The 19,200-nt window shown below is 45.3% G+C and overlaps 1 protein-coding gene across 1 annotated transcript in view; it reads right to left on the bottom strand.

Annotated features, from left to right (window-relative positions):
* LOC129138325 (uncharacterized) overlaps positions 1–15,450 on the bottom strand; it is a 155,903-nt gene extending 140,453 nt beyond the window's left edge. The window contains exons 1-4 of the mRNA XM_063808751.1: positions 15,221–15,450; positions 14,399–14,999; positions 13,641–13,779; positions 2,387–2,438 (exon numbers count right to left, since the gene is read on the bottom strand). Of these exons, the coding sequence (XP_063664821.1) occupies positions 13,699–13,779; positions 14,399–14,999; positions 15,221–15,450 (912 nt within the window). The 3' untranslated portion in view covers positions 2,387–2,438; positions 13,641–13,698. The remainder of the gene's footprint in view (positions 1–2,386; positions 2,439–13,640; positions 13,780–14,398; positions 15,000–15,220) is intronic.
* Positions 15,451–19,200: the final 3,750 nt, after the last annotated feature.

Below are 19,200 nucleotides of genomic sequence, written 5' to 3'. Positions count from 1 at the left end.
GGGCTCAAAGGATCCTCATGTCTTGGCCTCCCAAAGTGTTGGATTACCTGTGTGAGCCACCACACCCAGCCTGGGGCCATTATTAAGTAAAATAAGTGTTATTTGAGCACAAGCCCTGATATACTGTCACAGTATCTCAGCATAATCTGGTAACCGAGACCAATAGGTGGGGAGTGTATACAGCAGGGATACACTGGACAAATGGATGATTCACATCCCAGTCAGGATGGAACAGGACAGCACAAGGTTTCAACATGCTACTCAGAATGGCACACAGTTTAAACTTATCAATTGTTTATTTCGGGAATATTCCATTTAATATTTTCAAACAGCAATTGACCATGGATAACTGAAACTGAGGTTAAGATGGGATTTCTGTAGGTTCATCAGTTGTAACAAATGCCCCACTCTGATGTGACATGGTGATAATGGGAGAGGCTATGCATGTGTGCAGGCAGCGGGTATATGGGAAATCTCTGTATCTTCCTCTCAGTTTTGCTGTGAACCTAAAACTGCTCTAAAAAATAAAGTCGTTTTTTTAAATTGTCTTTCCATCTTTCTTTCTTTTCTTTTCTTTTTTTTTTTTTTTAAGACAGAGTCTTGCTCTGTCACCCAGGCTGGAGGGCAGTCGTATGACCTTGGCTCACTTCAGCCTCCGCCTCCCAGGTTCAAGCAATTCTCCTGCCTCAGCCTCCCAAGTAGCTGGGACTGCAGGCACATACCACCATGTCCAGGTAATTTTTGTATTTTAGTAGAGACGGGGGTTTCACCATGTTGGCCAGGCTGGTCTCGAACTCCTGACCTCAGGTGATCCACCCACTTTGGCCTCCCAAAATGCTGGGATTACAGGCATGAGCCACCTCACCTGGCCACCTTTCCATCTTTCAGTCTGTAAAATCCCAGATCTGAGTATAACATGTGAAGAAAATAAGTAGGTAAAAATGTGGAGGGCAACATAAAGGAAGGGAGGTTTTATTTCGCTTTGGCATTCCCCAAAGTGAATAAGAATATGCTTCTTTAATTCTATTACTTCTTAAAATCTTTTTTTTTTTTTTTTTTTTTTTTTAGACAGAGTCTTGCTCTGTTGCCCAGGCTGGAGTGCAGTGGCGCCATCTTGGCTCACTGCAAGCTCTGCCTCCCAGGTTCACGCCATTCTCCTGCCTCAGCCTCCCATGTAGCTACAGGCGCGCACCCAGCGATTTTTTTGTATTTTTAGTAGAGTCGTGGTTTCACTGTGCTATCCAGGATGGTCTCGATCTCCTGACCTCGTGATCCACCCGCCTCAGCCTCCCAAAGTGCTGGGATTACAGGCGTGAGCCACCGCGCCCGGCCTTAAAATCTTGATAGTGTTTTATCACACTGTTAGTCCCAATTCATTAGTGGGCCATGAAATCAATTTTGTGGGTCTGACTAGCATTCTTTTTTTTACTAGAATAGAAAAAAATGTGGTATTACACGATGTGAATTTTGTCCTGTGAAACTTGTGTTTCATGTATGTATATACGTAGTTACATGTATTTTATATATACTGGGTCATGATATAAAATGTATTTCTCATCATGAGTCATGGTCAGAGTTCGAAATATCACAGAAGCTTCATGTGTTGGGGAGGAGGAAGAAGGGGTCACTCCTATATGCAAGAATGAGAGAATAAGCTGAGTTTTATGAATCAAAGTTCAATATTAAAACTTCTCCAAAATGGTAGTTTATAGATTTCTGTTTTAACTTTTGTTGTTGTTGTTGTTGTTGTTGAGATGGAGTTTCACTCTTGTTGCCCAGGCTGGAGTGCAATGGCGCGATCTCAACTCACTGCAACTTCCACCTCCCGGGTTCAAGCGATTCCCCTGCCTCAGCCTCCTGAGTAGCTGGGATTACAGGTATGCACCACAACACCCGGCTAATTTTGTATTTTTTTTTTTTTAGTAGAGACAGGGTTTCTCCATGTTGGTTAGGTTGGTCTCGAACTCCCAACCTCAGGTGATCCACCCACCTCAGCCTCCCAAAGTGCTAGGATTACAGGTGTGAGCCACCGCGCCCAGTCATGTTTTAACTATTTGAGAGGAGAGCAGGAAACATTATGATCAGATGCATTCACTTTTAATTCAGAAAATCGGTGCTAATTTAAAACAAACTTTTTTTTTAACCTCTTTATATAAGGCAGAAAACGTTTCGTTCAGAAATAAAAGAAATATGGTTATGTTGAGTTCATTTTCAAAGTGCTGTGATTGCCACTAAGATCTAGCAATCCAAGATTCTCTGGGGTTCTCCTTAAGCCTGTCCTCTCCCTGGAAGAGTTGATCCTTCCTTCCTTTGTAAAATAACATGTGAATACCTAGGGCAAGGATAAGCCTCTTGGAAAAACAAAACAAGACAAAGATGTTCCTACCTTAATAGGTGGTAAATTCATGCTTCCCAACTGCAGGTTTCTTCATTCTAGGCTGAAAATTATAAGCAGTACCTTATAAATATTACTTGAAATAGGAGCCCTTAGATCAGGAAAGTCATTTTCTTAGGATATTAATTTACATCCTTTGAATGTTATTTATTTACAGGGCTTTAAAAGTAATTAAGACATTTAGGGAACACATTAAACCACAGATGAATGTGAATTTTTCTGTTGGACTATCTATCATTCAAAGGCTTACCCCTACCCTTTTCCACCCAGGGAGATAAATGCTTCAGAACCAAAGAGGCATATTTCCTTTCTGTCTGGTTTCTTAGAATTCATTTAAACATGCTTATTGAAATCTCCTGTCATGCAATATTTTAGCAAGATTCCCTAAATATATACTGCTTGCAGACTGTAAATATTGCATGACAAGATTGTTACCATGTTTTCTTCCTTAGGCAAACAATACCACAGTCAAAATCCTCTATATAAACAATTCCAGTCAGTATGTACATTAATTTACATAATAAAAAGTAGGTATAGCTGTTTTCCTCTAAGGCTTTTAAATAAGTAGAAGTGAATATTCAAAAACTGTAAATGCCTTGGGACAAGAGGACTGCCTACCTCCAAACTAAATTTCACTTTCTCTAAACAACACCCAAATCAGATCACAAAGAAAACATTTTCCTCTTTAAGGCACTGTCTTCAAAAAAACTTGAATTCCTAAGAAGTCCCAATGGGTTATAGACTGATAAGATCACCAGAAACAGAAGACTCCATAAGCATTTTTGAGACCAATTTCCTATTTCTAAAAAGGAAAGATACTTGTCAAAACTAAATATGATTCCTATTAAACAACTGCATAATCAGGACACTAGTAAACAAAGATTCATCCCCTTAGGTCTCTTGGCCATGGCATGGTGTAAAGTATTCTAGGAAAAAAGAGAAATGTCAGAGGTGGTTGCCACCCTTTTAACAGTTCATTATAGGTGGGGGTGGGTGAGAGGATCTGGGACTGAAATTTTACTCATCTAGCTACCTAAACTGTAGCAAAATAATCGGGTCTGTACGGAGGCAAACAACCGGTTAGAGAAATTAGAATCTTGATCTTGTTTTAAACTTTTGGGTTTCCATTTCCTTCGTTTTAAAGGAAAATAACCATTTAAAATTTGATTTTTTTAAAGCTACAATGTTGACTCCCACAAGAATTACAGCTTTGACCCTAGTTTTCTGTTTATATCCACCAGTTAGGTATATGAACTTAACCAGTTTAACACGGACAGCTAGCAAATTGTCCTTCTTGTGGAAGAGTTCCTTTCACTCCTGCATAGTGGTTAAAGCACAGACTCTGGAATCACATAGGCTTGAGCTAGATGCCTAGTGGCCACTTTTTAGCTGCATAATTATGACCAAGTTGCTTAATCTCTCAACTAAATACTGAGAATATTATCTGTACCTATTAGACAGGGTCTTCATGAGAACTGAATAAGGCAATGCATACAAATAAATGGTAGCTCTGAGACTGAGAATAAGGAAGAGAAGGAGGAAGGGGAAGGGAATATTGAATGAGGAAAACTGAAAGGGAAGAAGACAGGAGAGAGGAGTAGGGGCACAGGGAAGAGGTGGGGATAGTGGAAAGGGGTGAGGGGGGAAAGGAAAGAGAAAAGAAATACCACAATTATAGTCCCCTCTTTGTGAAGGACACCCACTGTACTTGGCAAACACTTAATCACATAACCTTGCTTGTACCTCATTATCCACTTTCTCCATCTTCACCTGAGCAGTTGGCTCACATTCCCCCCAAAAAACAACCATACAGCCATACTGACTAGGTTTCACTTGAAATTCATGTCCACAATTAGCAACTGATTTTTTGTTTGTTTGTTTGTTTGTTTTTGAGATGGAGTTTCGCTCTTGTTGCCCAGGCTGGAGTGCAATGGCGCCATCTCAGCTCACCGCAACCTCCGCCTCCTGGGTTCAAGTGATTCTCCTGCCTCAGCCTCCCGCAACCGATTTTAAAATAAAGAAAATTTCGTTTTCCAGCATTGATTAATTCAGTCGCACAATTATATAATGAAGAACCTAAGTGCTTTCCATCTTTTTCTTCTGCCAGACTCAAAACCATGAAATGACAACTATGTTATGCAGGCATACCAATGTCTACTAGAAGAGAGATGCTTTCTTCCCTGGAGATCCTTTTGTCAGAAAAGAAAACCTTTCACAGTAACCCCTAAACAATCTTCCCCTTCTGTCTCACTGGCCAGATGGCATCACTTGACCAAGTCTTAATCCTTGGCAAGGTGAATGAAACTATCATGTTTGGATTAAATCAGCAAATTCCAACCTCTGGAACTGGAATGGGGCTCATTTCCAACAATATACATGGCCATGAGGAAGACAGGAGATATCTGGAGAATTATATTAGCAGAAGAGAATTACAGTGGCAGAAACACTTACCAGCTTGGACTGAAAGTGACATAGACAGTACAAAATGAAAAGAGACCTCTGGATCCCCCACCTTGAAACTTCTACCAGCAGAAAGCAGGTTAAAAAAAAGCTACTTGGTTGCAAAAACATGTTATCTTTCGTGAAAAAAGAAAGATGACTCAGAGGGTGGAAATAAGAGCCAAGAAGGTAGAACATTATTCTCAGGCTTTGAGACCTAATCATGGAAAAGCCAATCAGTGCTTAACTGAATTTCAGAATTGCTAAGGACCAGTTACTCTTGTGTGACTTCCCTATTCCCCTTTTCTGAATAGGAGTGTCTGTGTAGCAGTTAACTTATGCCTGTCCTACCATTTTATGTTGAGTATGCATGGAGGAAGCTAACTTGTTTCTTTAGTTCAAAGGTCTTCAGATCAAGAGAAACTGTACTCAGGGAGCTGTGCTTATGAAACTAAACCTGAGAAGTCTCATTTACAGCTGAACCTGATTTATACAATGAAATTCTAAACTTTGAAGTGATGCTGCAATTAAATGGGACTTTTGAGAATCTTGGGGGAAAGTGAGTACATTTTGCATGTGAGAGCAATGTTAATATAGGGTAGGTTGTGGAAGCTAGCCTCCAAGATGGCTCCCAGTGATCCTTCTGGTATCCTTATCTTCTGGTATTCACATCCTTATATAGTGCACTCCCACATTGCATCAGGGTTGGCTTGTGTGACCAACAGATGCTACAGAAGTGATAGTACATGATGAAACTAGGTCATAAAAAACTTTGTGATTGCCGGGCGCGGTGGCTCACACCTGTAATCCCAGCACTTTGGGAGGCTGAGGCAGGGGGATCACCTGAGGTCAAGAGTTCAAGACCAGCCTGGCCAACATGGAGAAACCCTGTTTCTACTGAAAATACAAAAATTAGCCAGGCATGGTGGCATATGCCCAAGGCTGAGACAGGAGAATCGCTTAACCTCGAGAGGCAGAGGTCGCAGTGAGCTGAGATCTTGCCATTGCATTCTAGCCTGGGCAACAAGAGTAAAACTCCATCTCAAAAAAAAAAAAATGCGATTTCTTTTTTCTTTTTTTTGAGACGGAGTCTCGCTCTGTCTCCCAGGCTGGAGTGCAGTGGCGCAATCTCGGCTCACTGCAACCTCCGCCTCCCAGGTTCAAGCAATTCTCCTGCCTCAGCCTCCCGTGTAGCTGGGACTACAGGTACTGGTCACCACGCAAGGCTAATTTTTGTATTTTTAGTAGAGACAGGGTTTCACCATATTAGTCAGGCTGGTCTCAAACTCCCGACCTCAGGTGATCTGCCTGCCTCAGCCTCCCAAAGTGCTGGGATTACAGGCGTGAGCCACCATGCCTGGCTAAAAAACTTTGTGATTTCTTTCTTGCGCTTCCTCTTCTATCACTTGCTCTGGCAAGTCAGCTTCCATGTCATAAGGGCTCTTAAGCAGTCTTATGGAAAGATCTATGTGACAATAAACTCAGGCCACCTCCAAAAAGCCAAGTAAGTGAGCCCCAGTCAAGGCTTCAGATGACCACAGCCCCAATCAACAGCTTGCCTGTAACCTCATGAAAGATGCTGAGCAAGAACTGCCAAGATATGCCCCTTCTGAATTCCCGATCCACAGAAACTATGGGAAAATAAGTGTTTGTTATTTTAAGCTGCTGTATTTTGGGGAATGTAGTAATAGATCATAATTATAAGTAGTTACTAAAAATTCTGTATTCATTTTTTCCCCCAAAAACTGTCCGTTCTGAGAAGGCTCTCAAAATGAGTTATCAAAAAATTATTATGAGGCTGGGTGCAGTGGCTCACGCATGTAATCCCAGCACTTTGGGAGGCCGAGGAAGGCAGATCATGAGGTCAGGAGTTTGAGACCAGCTGACCAACATGGTGAACCCCCGTCTCTACTAAAAATACAAAAATTAGCCAGGCGTGGTGGCACTCACCTGTAATCCCAGCTACTCGGGAGGCTGAGGCAGGAGAATCACTTGAACCTGGGAGGCAGAGGTTGCAGTGAGCCAAGATCACGCCACTGCACTCCTGCCTGGGTGACAGAATGAGACTCCATCTCAAAAAAAAAAAAAAAAAAACTATGGCCCCTTTAAAAGAAAAACACAAAATCATTGACACATCTTCATCTCATAAAAAAGCGAAATATCAAATTCTGCAATAATGACTAGATAATAAAGATCTCTTGTTGTTCTTTGTATATCATCTTCCATAATTCAAATAATTAATACTGAAATTATAAAAACAAACAATATTCCCCCATTGAAAGGTTTAATTCAGTTGTAGGTGCCAGTGAGAAAGCTACTGGAGATGAGAAAGGGAAGGAAGGGGCATGTGAAAAGCAAGATGATATTACAAGGCAGTACAAAGTCGTGGTGAAGAGCATAGGCTCTGAAGGCAAGCTGCATTGGTCCAGATCCTGTCTGATGACCTTCCTCATTTGTAAAATGAGAATAATTAGCACTCCTCCTTCGTAAGACTGTCATAAGTAGTAAATAAATACATGTAAGTTGCATAGGAGATCATCTGGCACATAACAAGTGCATCATAAATCACTTTCATCATCTTCATCATCCTCGTGGTGTGGATAGGGTGGGGATATATAGATGTATTTGGGGTCACAAAGAAGATTCAGTCACAGTCTTATTTGGCAGATCTTGCTGATTTAATTTCCCTTCAGAAAACATCAAGAGAGTGAAAAGAGAAGCCCTGACCTAGCTGGGAGGCAGTTAAAACTATAGTAAGTGGTACCTACATTTGTTTCAAGCACTTCCCTAGCCATTAGTATATCCCGATGGGCAGCTTCACAGTTGGGCTCTAAGTGTTGAAAGTTACATCAACGGCTGGTCACGGCGGCTCATGCCTCTAATCCCAGCACTTTGGAAGGCTGAGGCGGGTGGATCACCTGAGGTCGAGAGTTCGAAACCAGCCTGGCCAACGTGGTGAAACCTTATCTCTACTAAAAATACAAAAAATTAGCCAGGTGTGGTGGTGCATGCCTATAATCCCAGCTACTTGGGAGGCTGAGGCAGGAGAATCGCTTGAAGCCGGGAGGCGGAGGTTGCACTAAGCCGAGATTATGCCATTGCACTCCAGCTTGGGCAACAAGAGCGAAACTCCATCTCAAAGAAAAAAGAAAGTTACATCGACTACATATGGGGTAGCCAAATAATTTCTTATCCAAACTGGGACACTTCTGAGAATTAAAAAGGCCATAGAAAAGATTATATTTGAAAAGCAGGCTTAAACTGGAATTGTTCCAGGCCAGTCGGGATAAATGATCCCACTGTGACTGTGGGATAAGTTCATAGAAAAGCAATACACATAGTTTGTAATGAAATTGAACAATAATATTTTACAACTATGCACAGAATGAGGAAATGGTATCTACTCCCAATAACTACCTCACCAGAAGCAATCCACTTATATTTAAATAATTCCTATCATAATAATTTTTAAATAAGCAATTTACTTTACTTAAATAATTCCTATCAGAGGTGGCCAAACCCTTATCATAATATCTATATAAATATCACGTATAGCTGGGCAAGGTGGTGTGTGTCTGTAGTCCCAGCTACTTAGGAGGCTGAAGCAGGATTGCTTGTGCCCAGGAGTTTGAGTCCAGCCTAGACAACAGAATGAGACCCTGTCTCTGGAAAAACAAATTCATATAATAAATATATATCTCAGAGCACCTGACCTTGTTGACTATTCTATCTTCTCAAAACTCCTTCTTCCTTGGTTTCCATGATAATACTTGCTCCCAATTTATGCTCTATTTATTTTCAAACTTTCTTTTACGGGCCTTTCTTCTTTCTTTTTTTGAGACGGAGTCTCGTTCTGTCACCCAGGCTGGAGTGCGGTGGCACGATCTCAGCTCACTGCTACCTCTGCTTCCCGGGTTCAAGAGATTCTCCTGCCTCAACCTCCTGAGTAGCTGGGATTACAGGCGTGTGCTACCATGCCCGGTTAATTTTTTGTATTTTTAGTAGAAGCAGGGTTTCTCCATGTTGCGCAGGCTGGTGTCGAACTCCTGACCTTGTGATCTGCCTGCCTCGGCCTCCCAAAGTGCTGGGATTACAGACGTGAGCCACCACGCCCAGCCATCTTCTTCTTCTTTCTACCATCTCTGATATTTCCTTATCCTTTTCCTTTATTCCACACCCTCTAATTTGCTGAGCTAACACACTCTCATTGCAAGACATATCACACTTGAACACTGATGACTCCCATATGTTTATTTGTAGTCCTGACCTCTCTCTTAAGGTCTGTATCTGAACTGTCCAATGTGATAACAATTAGTTACATGTGATTATGAAACAATTGACATGTGGATAGCTCAAATTGAGATACACACCATATTTCAAAGACTTAGTATGAAAAAAAAAAAAATAGGGCCGGGCGCAGTGGCTCACGCCTGCAATCCCAGCACTTTGGGAGGCCGAGGCGGGCAGATCATGAGGTCAGGAGATCGAGACCATCCTGGCTTACAAGGTGAAACCCCATCTGTACTAAAAATACAAAAAAATTAGCTGGGCGTGGTGGCGGGCACCTGTAGTCCCAGCTACTCGGGAGGCTGAGGCAGGAGAATGGCGTGAACCTGGGAGGCAGAGCTTGCAGTGAGCTGAGATCGTGCCACTGGACTCCAGCCTGGGCGACAGACACAGCGAGACTCCGTCTCAAAAAAAGAAAAAATCTTAAATTTTATATTGATTACATGCTGAAATATTAATATTTTTAGGTATAATAAAAATAAATATTTTTGGGTTAAATAAAATGTATCATTAAAATCAATTTTACTTAGGTTAATGGCATAACATTAGAAAAAATCAACTTTATGTGTTTCTGTTTAGTTTTTTAAAAAAACTTTTGTGGGTACATAGTAGTTGTATATATTTATGGGGTATATGAGATACTTTGATACAGGCATGCGATACACAACAATCACATCATGGTAAATGGGGTATCCTTCCCGTCAAGCATTTATCCTTTGTGTTACAAACAATCCAATTGTACTCTTTTAGTTTTGTTTTTTTGTTTTGTTTTGTTTTGAGACAGAGTCTGGCTCTGTCACCTAGGCTGGCATGCAGTGGCATGATCTTGGTTCACTGCAACCTCCACCTCCGGGGTCCCGGTGATTCTCCCGCCTCAGCCTCCTGAGTAGCTGGGGCTACAGACACGCACCACCACACCTGACTAATTTTTGTATTTTTAGTAGAGAAGGGGTTTCACCATGTTGACCAGGCTGGTCTCAAACTCCTGACCTCAGATGATCTGCCCACCTTGGCTTCCCAAAGTGCTGGGATTACAGGCGTGAGCCACCGCACCCAGCCTCTTTTAGTTATTTCTAAATGTACAATTAAGTTATTATTGACTATGGTCACCCTGTTGTGCTGTCAAATACTGTCTTACTCATTCTTTCTAAATATATTTTGTACCCATCTGTTTACTTTTTAAAATGTGGGTATTAGAAATTTAAAAGTACATGCATGGCTCCTTACCTCCTACTAATTATCTCTACTTAGAAATTCCACTAGCACCTCAAATTCAGTATGTGTAAAACTAAACTCATCTTCCCCCTTTCAGCCCATTGTCCACACTGATGATACAGTGATATTGCTAAAACACATATCCAGTTACATCACTTCCCTGCTCAAAATTCTGTAATAGTCACTTTCAGGAAAAAAAAAAAAAAAAGAAGAAAGAAAAAATCTAAGCCTCTCAGTCTCTACTTTCAAGGGCTTACAACATCTGCCTCTCTTACTCTTCACAAGTAAACTGAAAATTCCTAGAAGGCTGGGACTATGTCTCTTAATAAAATTAAAATAAAAATAAATAAAAAATAAAAAAACAGGGAAAAGCATTACAATCAATTAAGAAAAATTTTTGAGTGATCCTTAATTATGTGCCAACTCTATTCTAAGTGATTTGGATGTCCTTAATCCTTACAAAAACCCCATAAGGAAGATGCTATTATCTCCATTTTACAAGTAAGGATATGAGGCACAGAGAGTTTAAGGAACTTACTCAAGGTCATATAACTGGTAAAGGACGGAGGCCACAGTGTGTCCTGGAAATGCATTATAGTCCCATAGGTCAGGGGCATGAAGTGCAAAGGAAACTAGAAGGTATATTGGAGCCAGATTATGGCACACCTGAAGTATCTTACTAAAGGGTTTGGGTTTTCTTCTACAAGCAATGAGGTAGCATTAAACAGTTTTGCTTTTGTTTTGTTTTGTATGAGACAAGGTCTCTATCTCTCAGGTTAAAGTGCAGTGGCAGGATCATAGATCACTACAGCCTCAACCTCCTGGGCTCAATCAAGCCTCTTGCCTCAGCCTCCCAAGTAGCTGGGACCATGAGCATGCACCACCATGCCCAGCTAACTTTTTACTTTTTTGTAGAGACAGGGTCTTGTTATGTTTTCCAGATTGGTCTCAAACTGCTGGCTCAAGTGATCCTCCTGCCTCAGCCTCCCAAAGTGCTGGAATTACAGGCATGAGCCATCATGCTCAATGTGCATTAAATGTTTTTGATCAGAGGAGTGACTGGCGTGCTCCAACTGACATTTAAGGAAATAATTTGAGTAGTCATGTCTATGACTGAGGAACAAGGGACTAGAGAGTGTTTCTCCATCTGTAGTCTCCTCAATTAATGATAACACCATTTCTTCTAGACATGCAAATTTCATATCTGGGAGTTACTGTGAACTCTTTCTCCCTTAGCAATCAGACACTTAGTTCCATCCATTTTACTTCTTCAGTCCTCTCAAAGTCATCATCATCTCCTCTTCTCCAGTCTCACTGCCAATAATTTAAATCATACCTTCTTCATCTCTTACTAAGATAACGAAATAGCCTCCTTGCTATCTCCAGTCTTTTACTCCCTCAGTTTATCCTTCACATTCCTGCAAAGAATAGTTCCAAAATTTTATTTCAATCATGCCAATCAGTTAAAGACCTTTACTGGCTTCTTAATAACTTTGGGCTCTTCAGCCCAGTATTCAAGAGTCTTTATTATTTTACTCTGGCCATTCCCTTATCTCATTTCAGTTATACCAAACTACATGCTGCTCCTCGTGTCTTGCATAAATCTGTGTCTTTACTCGTGCTGTGTTCTCTTTCTTTTCCCAGAACTCTGTTCCTCTTTTTCTCTACCTAACTGCTGCTTATCATTCACAACAGCTCAAGTATTATTTCCTTTTTTTTTTTTTTTTTCGAGACGGAGTCTCGCTCTGTAGCCCAGGCTGGAGTGCATTGGCGGAATCTCTGCTCACTGCAAGCTCCGCCCCCCGGGTTCACGCCATTCTCCTGCCTCAGCCTCCCGAATAGCTGGGACTACAGGCGCCGGCCACCACGCCCGGCTAATTTTTTGTATTTTCAGTAGAGACGGGGTTTCACCGTGGTCTCGATCTCCTGACCTCGTGATCCGCCCGCCTCGGCCTCCTAAAGTGCTGGGATTACAAGCGTGAGCCACCGCGCCCGACCGTTCAAGTATTATTTCTTAGGGAAACCTTCCTACCCACCTATTCTCTTTCCCAGGCAGAGTTAGTTATGTTTCTTTTGCGCTCCTGTAACATTCTATCATGTATTTATAACTCATCACACTACATTTTAGCTATGGACTTCCCTGAATAAGTCCCCCATTAGAGTGAGAATGTGTCTTACTGATCTGGTTATTCAAGCAATATTTATTGAGCCACACCTCCACCCCTACACCACTAGTACTTGGCTGGAGGCTAGGGATACAACAGTGAACAGATAAAAATTCCTGCCCTTCTGGAATTAACATTCTAAAGGTGGAGTCTATCTTCTTACTCACCTTTGTGGTTCCAGTGTCTGGCCCTTGATGAATACGATAAGGTTAGAAAAACAGCTGGGTCTAACAACTAGCCTTTTGAATATTTTCTTTTCAAAGGATCTTTTCCTTTATCTATGTTCCCTTTTAAATTTCTTCCATGTGTTTGTTAGTCAAATACTTCCATGTAGTCTAAATGTACTATACCTAGACAAAATGTCTAAGCAAATTTCAATTTTTACATTTCCCTTCTCTCTTCTTCCATCCCTTTCTGTTTCCTTATCATACATCTATTGTCCATTTCCCTTGAGACCAAGTACTTTCTGGCTGTCCAGAAGTACCATTAGGCATCCAACTTAGCACTTTCTTTTCCCAAAGTATCCCGGGTTCTAACTTACTTCTCCCCAATCTCCCCTGAAAACCCCTAAAGTCAGAGCTAGCTGGTCAGTAGCATCTTCCGTATTGAAGGCTTCACACTTTCTCTATCCCTACCCAGTGAGAAAGGCCCTCCTCTGCGCTGTTTCCCCTTGCCATGGCACCTATCAACCTGCATGACAAACACTGATTCTCTTGCCTGGTTCTTCCGTAAGGAACCTTGGGTTTAATTCTTCTTTTCATTCCTAGTACTTTCCAGGTCTACAACAGTTCAATAAATTACTAATAAGGAATAAATGAGTAAATAAATATATATTGTATACTTATATATCCTCTCCCCCTGAATTCAGCTGTGGGTATGACTTAAATCCAAGAAATTTCGGATTAAAATGAGAGTTACCAAAAAAGGCAGCTTTGACCCAAGGAAAACTTGTTTCTTTAAAAATGTTAGAAGAATTTAAATTTTTAAAATGTGTTTTGGCCTGGCAGGATGGTTCACACCTTTAATCCCAGCACTTTGAGAGGCTGAGGTGGGAGGATCGTTTGAGGCCAAGAGCTTGAGACTAGCCTGGGCAACAGAGCGAGATCCCATCTCTACAAAAAATAAAAATAAAAAATTACCTGGGTGTGGTGGTGTGCATCTGTACTCCCAGCTACTCAAGAGGCTAAGGCAGGAGGATCACTTGAGCCCAGGAGGTCGAGGGCTGCAGCCATCTACAATTGCACCACTGTACTGCAGCCTGAGACACAGAGTGAGACCCTGTCTCAAAGAAAAACAAAAAAATGTGTTTCGATATCCGCGATCCATGTCACATCTGTTAGTGTACCTTTAGTACATGACTTCTGCATTGTTTGCTAACTGACATTCTGTGTGAATAAAGCGTGTATCACAATGGTGTTTCCGTATGTTATCCAAGTGGGTCCTTTCCCCAGGATGTGAGTGAGCCTTTGGCATGGTCTTTTTAAGATTTTGCCAAGGGAAGACTGGGCTGGAACTAAGGAGCTAACATACCATTGAAATTAAATATCCCGTTGGGTGCACTGGAGGGTAGAGAAGAGGGGATTCCTGCACTCACGCTAAATGATAAACTTTTCCAAGGGCAGGGTCGTGAGAGGTCTTCCAGGTCACCTAGTGTTCTGAGTCATGCAGAAGTAGAAAATGGACACAATACTCCCGGCAGAGAATCCTTCCCACAGGACTGATCCTGTCCCTTCCTCCCCTCCCCCACACAAGGCGGAATCCCCACGCAGTGCACTGCAGGCGCGGTGGCCACTGCCCCTAGAACCAGATCTCTCCCCCAGTCCCGTCCTCTCCAAGCTCCAGATATGTCAAGGATTCTTAAGCAGGGGTTTTCCAATCTGCCCCTTGAGGAACTAACCCTGAGGCAAGGCGGGCAGGCCGAAGCTGCGATGTGGAGAATTCGATGTCCGAGCGACCTCCTCGGAGGAGTGGGTCGAGTTAAATATAACCGCGCGAATGGAATGGCGCTAAAAATAAGGCAGCAGCTGGCCTGTCCACAGCCCTGTCCCGGGAGGGGCGGGGGCCCCAGTGGTCTTGGGCAGGAAGGCCGCGTCCGGCCCAGGGGCGAGGAGGCTGCGGCGTCCGCAGCCAGGGCTGGAAGGCCTGGGAGGCCGCGCTCTGTGGGCCCCGGGGCCTCCACTCGGGCTGGGTCGCGGGCCTGGACGGGGACTGTCCAGAGGCATCCGAAAGCCGGGCCAACTTGCCTGGACGTAACAAGAAGGAAGGGCTGGGCGCTGAGGTCCTGCCAGCCCGGCCGCCAGAGGGAGCTGAGCGCCAGAGGAGGACAAGCCGATCCCTTCAGGAGGCCGGGCGTCTCCGGAGACCGAAGCGCCGGGGGACCCGAGGAGGTCTGCCCTGCGCGCTGCTCTGGAGACTCCCGGGGCGGGTGGCGCTCGGCCTTTCCGCTCCCTTCCTTCCCACAAGTCCCTTCCCGCGCGCGCCCCACGGCCCTGCCCGCCCTCCCGCGTCAGCGCCCCAACCGTCAAGCCAGCAATTGAAACGTTTCCAAAACGGTCTATTTATTTGCTCCCAATAAATCGATCGGCGGTGATTAAAGAATCGATGTGGCCTGGGTGGGCGAGTCGCTTGAGGGGAGGGATTGGGGGCTTTCGCCCGGCGCCTGCAGGGAGGCCGAGGGCGGGCGTGGGCCTGAGGGAGGCGTGTCCCGCCCGGGCCACACCCGAGGACCCGACACCTGGGCTCGCAGGCCCCGGCAGGCAGCGTTCCCTCCGGCGGAGAGGGGCGCGCGCCCGCCGCCTGCTTTCCTCGGCCCCTCTCGCCTTTCTTTCTCGCGCGCCGGGGAGGCTGTGGCCGCCAGTGGCTGCGGAGCTGCTCAGAGGCTTTTGTTGCTCCTCGGCCGGCTGAATGAGGATTTTGTAAAGCGGGGCAGATAAAAATGAGCAGCATCATATTGTTTGACAGAATGATCTCGCATGATGAAGTGTCGGCTCCGAAGGGGGTGAAAATGGTGAATTCCTAAAAACCCAGCCCTGGGCTCCTTCTAGAGCTGCCGGTAGCCTGGAGGGACCCAGCGGACAGCCGGGCCTGGCCGCATCGCTCCAAACGGTGTCAGAAAGACTCCGGCTTTCAATGCCAAGTCATTTTTAAGCCCCGATCCTGTCCAGGACCTTTCTCCTCGTGGATGAAAAGAACAATTTTCGAGAGAAAGGCTCGTTTTGATTAAATCTGACATGCTGCTGATAACTCCATGCTAATGTGAAATAATTAACATAATAGCCATAATTAAAAGCACGCTAACAATGCCATAAATTTATCACACAATTTTACTAGCTTTCTGCCCCTAACTGCTCTCTCATCGTTAATTAAACGTGTTGCCTTTTACAGAATGGATGTTTATATATTTCCAATATAAATAAATTCGAAACCATCCTCTCTCTCTTCCTCTTTCTCTCCTCCTTTCCTTTTGGTCTCTCGCCATTTACAGGCACGCCTTGGCGTGGACCCTGAGTGGCAGACATCTTGAAAATAAATGAAGTTTTGAGATGCAAATCCAAACAAGAACATTAAAATAGCCTCTTTTTTTCCACCCCGAAAAGATCCGGAAAGGTATACAAGGGGGTGGTGGTGGGTAAGAGAGTTGAAAATCCCCCGCTTTGGGAAATGGAAGTAATCTGGGTGGGTTGGGGCCTTGGGTACCACCTCTGCCCTTTCCCACCTTCCTTGGTGGCGGCCATCCAGACAAAGAGGCCGGTAATAGTTTAACAAATCTATGAAGATTGTCAAGAAGCAGCAGACTTTGATTGTTGCGGGCGCGGGGGTGTTGGGGAGAAAGGAGGGGAATTTTTCTAATAGTCCCACCCACGTTTTGCTCCCTCTTGGACAAAGAGTAACTACTCTTGGTGCGGGACGCGCCCTTCACTCCGCGGAACCTGGTCCCAACTCCCCGTATTGTAAGAAAAGTGCACCCGCGCGCGGGCATGATGATTCTATCTCACATCGCGCCAACGATTTATTCAAGCCACTGGCACTGTCTCTGACTTAAAAGAGGAGAAAAGAGGCATATGGGTTCACTTGGGCCTGGTGAGGGGTAGGTGGGCAATTCCCGCCTTCCGCACTCTAACCGTGCCCCTCCTCCAGTGTTGACCACCTAAGAACCCAAAATGAGCTGTAATTAATTTCCCTTTCTCCATCATAAATTTTTCTATCCATTTCTTCCCCCCCATCCCCCCACTGGACGCACACACTAAATCTCCCCTCCCCTGGAGACGTCTCAATTTCCTTCCTATCGATCCGGACTCCATTCTTCTTGCCTCCTGTTGCTAGAACCTAGATCCCCACTCCCCGCACCCCTCATTCCCACCGCGTCCAGGTGGCTTTCCCAGCGGGGTACCACGTACTCTGCCCGCTCCAGAGGAACCGAAGGGGTTTCATTCCATTCTCCTTTGGTTGAAACATTTCAAACATTTGAGCAGGTGAGGCAGCTGGCTGCCATCTTCCTTTTCAAATCTCTCCTGGGAAGTTCGCTTGTTGAGACTCAAAGAGTCACTCAAACTCATAATTGCGTGTGTGTGTCTACTCATTCTCCCTCTATCTCTCCAATAACCCTTTGAGACTCAGAAACTTTTTATCCACATACACCCTTTATCACATTTTCTTCCCCCCACTACATGTGTCTCACTTTCTCTCTGTATCTGTCTCGCTTCTTCCGTCTCTGTCCTACAGCTTGGCGGTAACTGACGACCTGTGAGCTTTTAGCTGCAAACTGCAACTACGCGGCAAACTATTTAGCCCGACATCTAGCCGGTCTCCGGCAGGACCCTGCACCGCGTCGGGATCGGACCCTTCCGCTGGGGCGGCCTCCTGCGTCAAGGCCAGCAGGAACCTTCCTGTCGCCCTCCCCGGCCGCCGCTTCGCCTCCTTCCCGCCCCCGGAGGTTGTGCAGGCGCTATGGTCCGCCTGGAGGGAGAAAGCCGGCGGCCGGTTCCTGAGCCGAGAGCGGCCGCGGAAAAATCCTCTGCCTCCGCTGGAAATCGATATTAGGCCGGCGCGGGCGCGGGACGTCGGGGCCGCAGCCAGTAGGTTGTGCACGTCTCATCATTTAGCTAATCGAGTCGAAAAGTTTCTGTAAGGGCCGGACCCAGCATCAGATGGTAACACTGATTGAACAAGAGATTAGCACAATAGATCTCTAACCGAGGGGAAGCGTTGCTTTTCACGCTACGCGCCGTAATTAATGGTATGAATCAATTAATTTGACTTTTATTGTGTCGAAGGAAAAAAGCGCAACAAATGGAACCGGCAGCTGGGAGTTGTTCGTCTTCCACCCCCTTCCCCAGGGAGGTTCCAAGGAGACACCGGGGAATGGACGGATCAGGCTGGGCCGTGGCAGAGGGAGGGTAGGAGGCAGCGACCAGCGGCGTGGAGGGAGTCCAGAGAGCTAGCCTCTGCGGACGGCGGAATCGAAATTAGGCTCATTTGGAGACTACTTCGAGACCGGTGAGGGGAGCCTTGTAGCCACCATCCTCCGGCGCGCAACCACACATACTAGTCCACGCGGGTCCAGCCACCAAGGCCGCGGCAGGGCCAGCGCTGCGCCCCGGGCCCCTGCCTCTAGGGCTGGGCAACCCAAGCAGAGCAAAGGAGGTTCCTGAATGTGTAAATTTCCGCTTTTTAGCTTTTTTTTTTTTTTTTTTTTTTTGGACCTTCCGACACTTCGGTTGCTGAGGCAGTTGCAGACGCGACCTCTGCAGTCCTGGGCGATGGCCAGCCAGCTCAGCTCGGGTCGGTTTCGCGGAAAGCTGTCTAGACGGCATTGTAAACGGCTCGGAGCCTGCGGGCCACAAAGCTGTGGAGCTACGGAAATCAACTCTGAGATGCGTTTTAGGGCCGGGTGCAACCTCGGGATCATTTAGATAAAGAAAAACTGTGGAGGTTGGCGGGCGTCTCGGGATAGTGTCACCACCCCCTACCCTGCTCCCAGCCTCAGATGAGTAGTGTTATATCCTGGGAAACTGTCTAATGGGGATGAAAGTCAATCTGTGTGTCTCAATGCCTGTAATGAAGCAAGTTTACAGATTTTTAAATTTTTATTTTTATTTTATTGAATTATTTTTGGTGTGTCTAGGCCAAGGAAAGAGGAGATCGTGGGTGGGGAAACAGACTGAGGGAATCAGAAGCACCACTGTCCATCCGGAATTAAATCCACATCCCAGCATCTTCTGCAAATATTTCACTAATTATTTCCTCTCGGAACTCCTCCCCTCGTGCTCCTTCCTCTGGTGAGGCCGGCGCTCCCCTCCCAGGCCGCAGCGGACAGACAGGGATTGGGTTCCGTGTGCCTGCCACACCAGGCAGGCTCTTGCGGCTCCCAACTAGGCGGCCTAAATGAGGGAGGAAAGAGGAGGCGCATCGCTGATTCACCGGGTCAAGAGCACTGACTTTCCTTGGAGGTGTGAGGTCCACGCACCCCAGCCACGCACTTGGGGGTCGGTTTGCGGTGCCTCCCCCTCCAGTCCCAGTGAAATCCCCACAGTTTTTCCTACTATCACTGACTTGCCTTGCACTCCGCGTGCACTGGCCACACATCCTCGCCTCCTCCACCCGCTCCGCCGCCGGTTTTCTTGGAAGTTAAATCTTGGAGGATTTGTCCACACCTTAAGAGAAGAAAATCCACGTTAGCTGGCAGCAACGGAGATCCCA

This window comes from Pan troglodytes, chromosome 1 (assembly GCF_028858775.2).
Source record: "Pan troglodytes isolate AG18354 chromosome 1, NHGRI_mPanTro3-v2.0_pri, whole genome shotgun sequence".
NCBI lineage: Eukaryota > Metazoa > Chordata > Mammalia > Primates > Hominidae > Pan > Pan troglodytes.
Note: the sequence above shows the minus strand (reverse complement) of the source record. Positions and strands in the feature narration are given on the sequence as shown.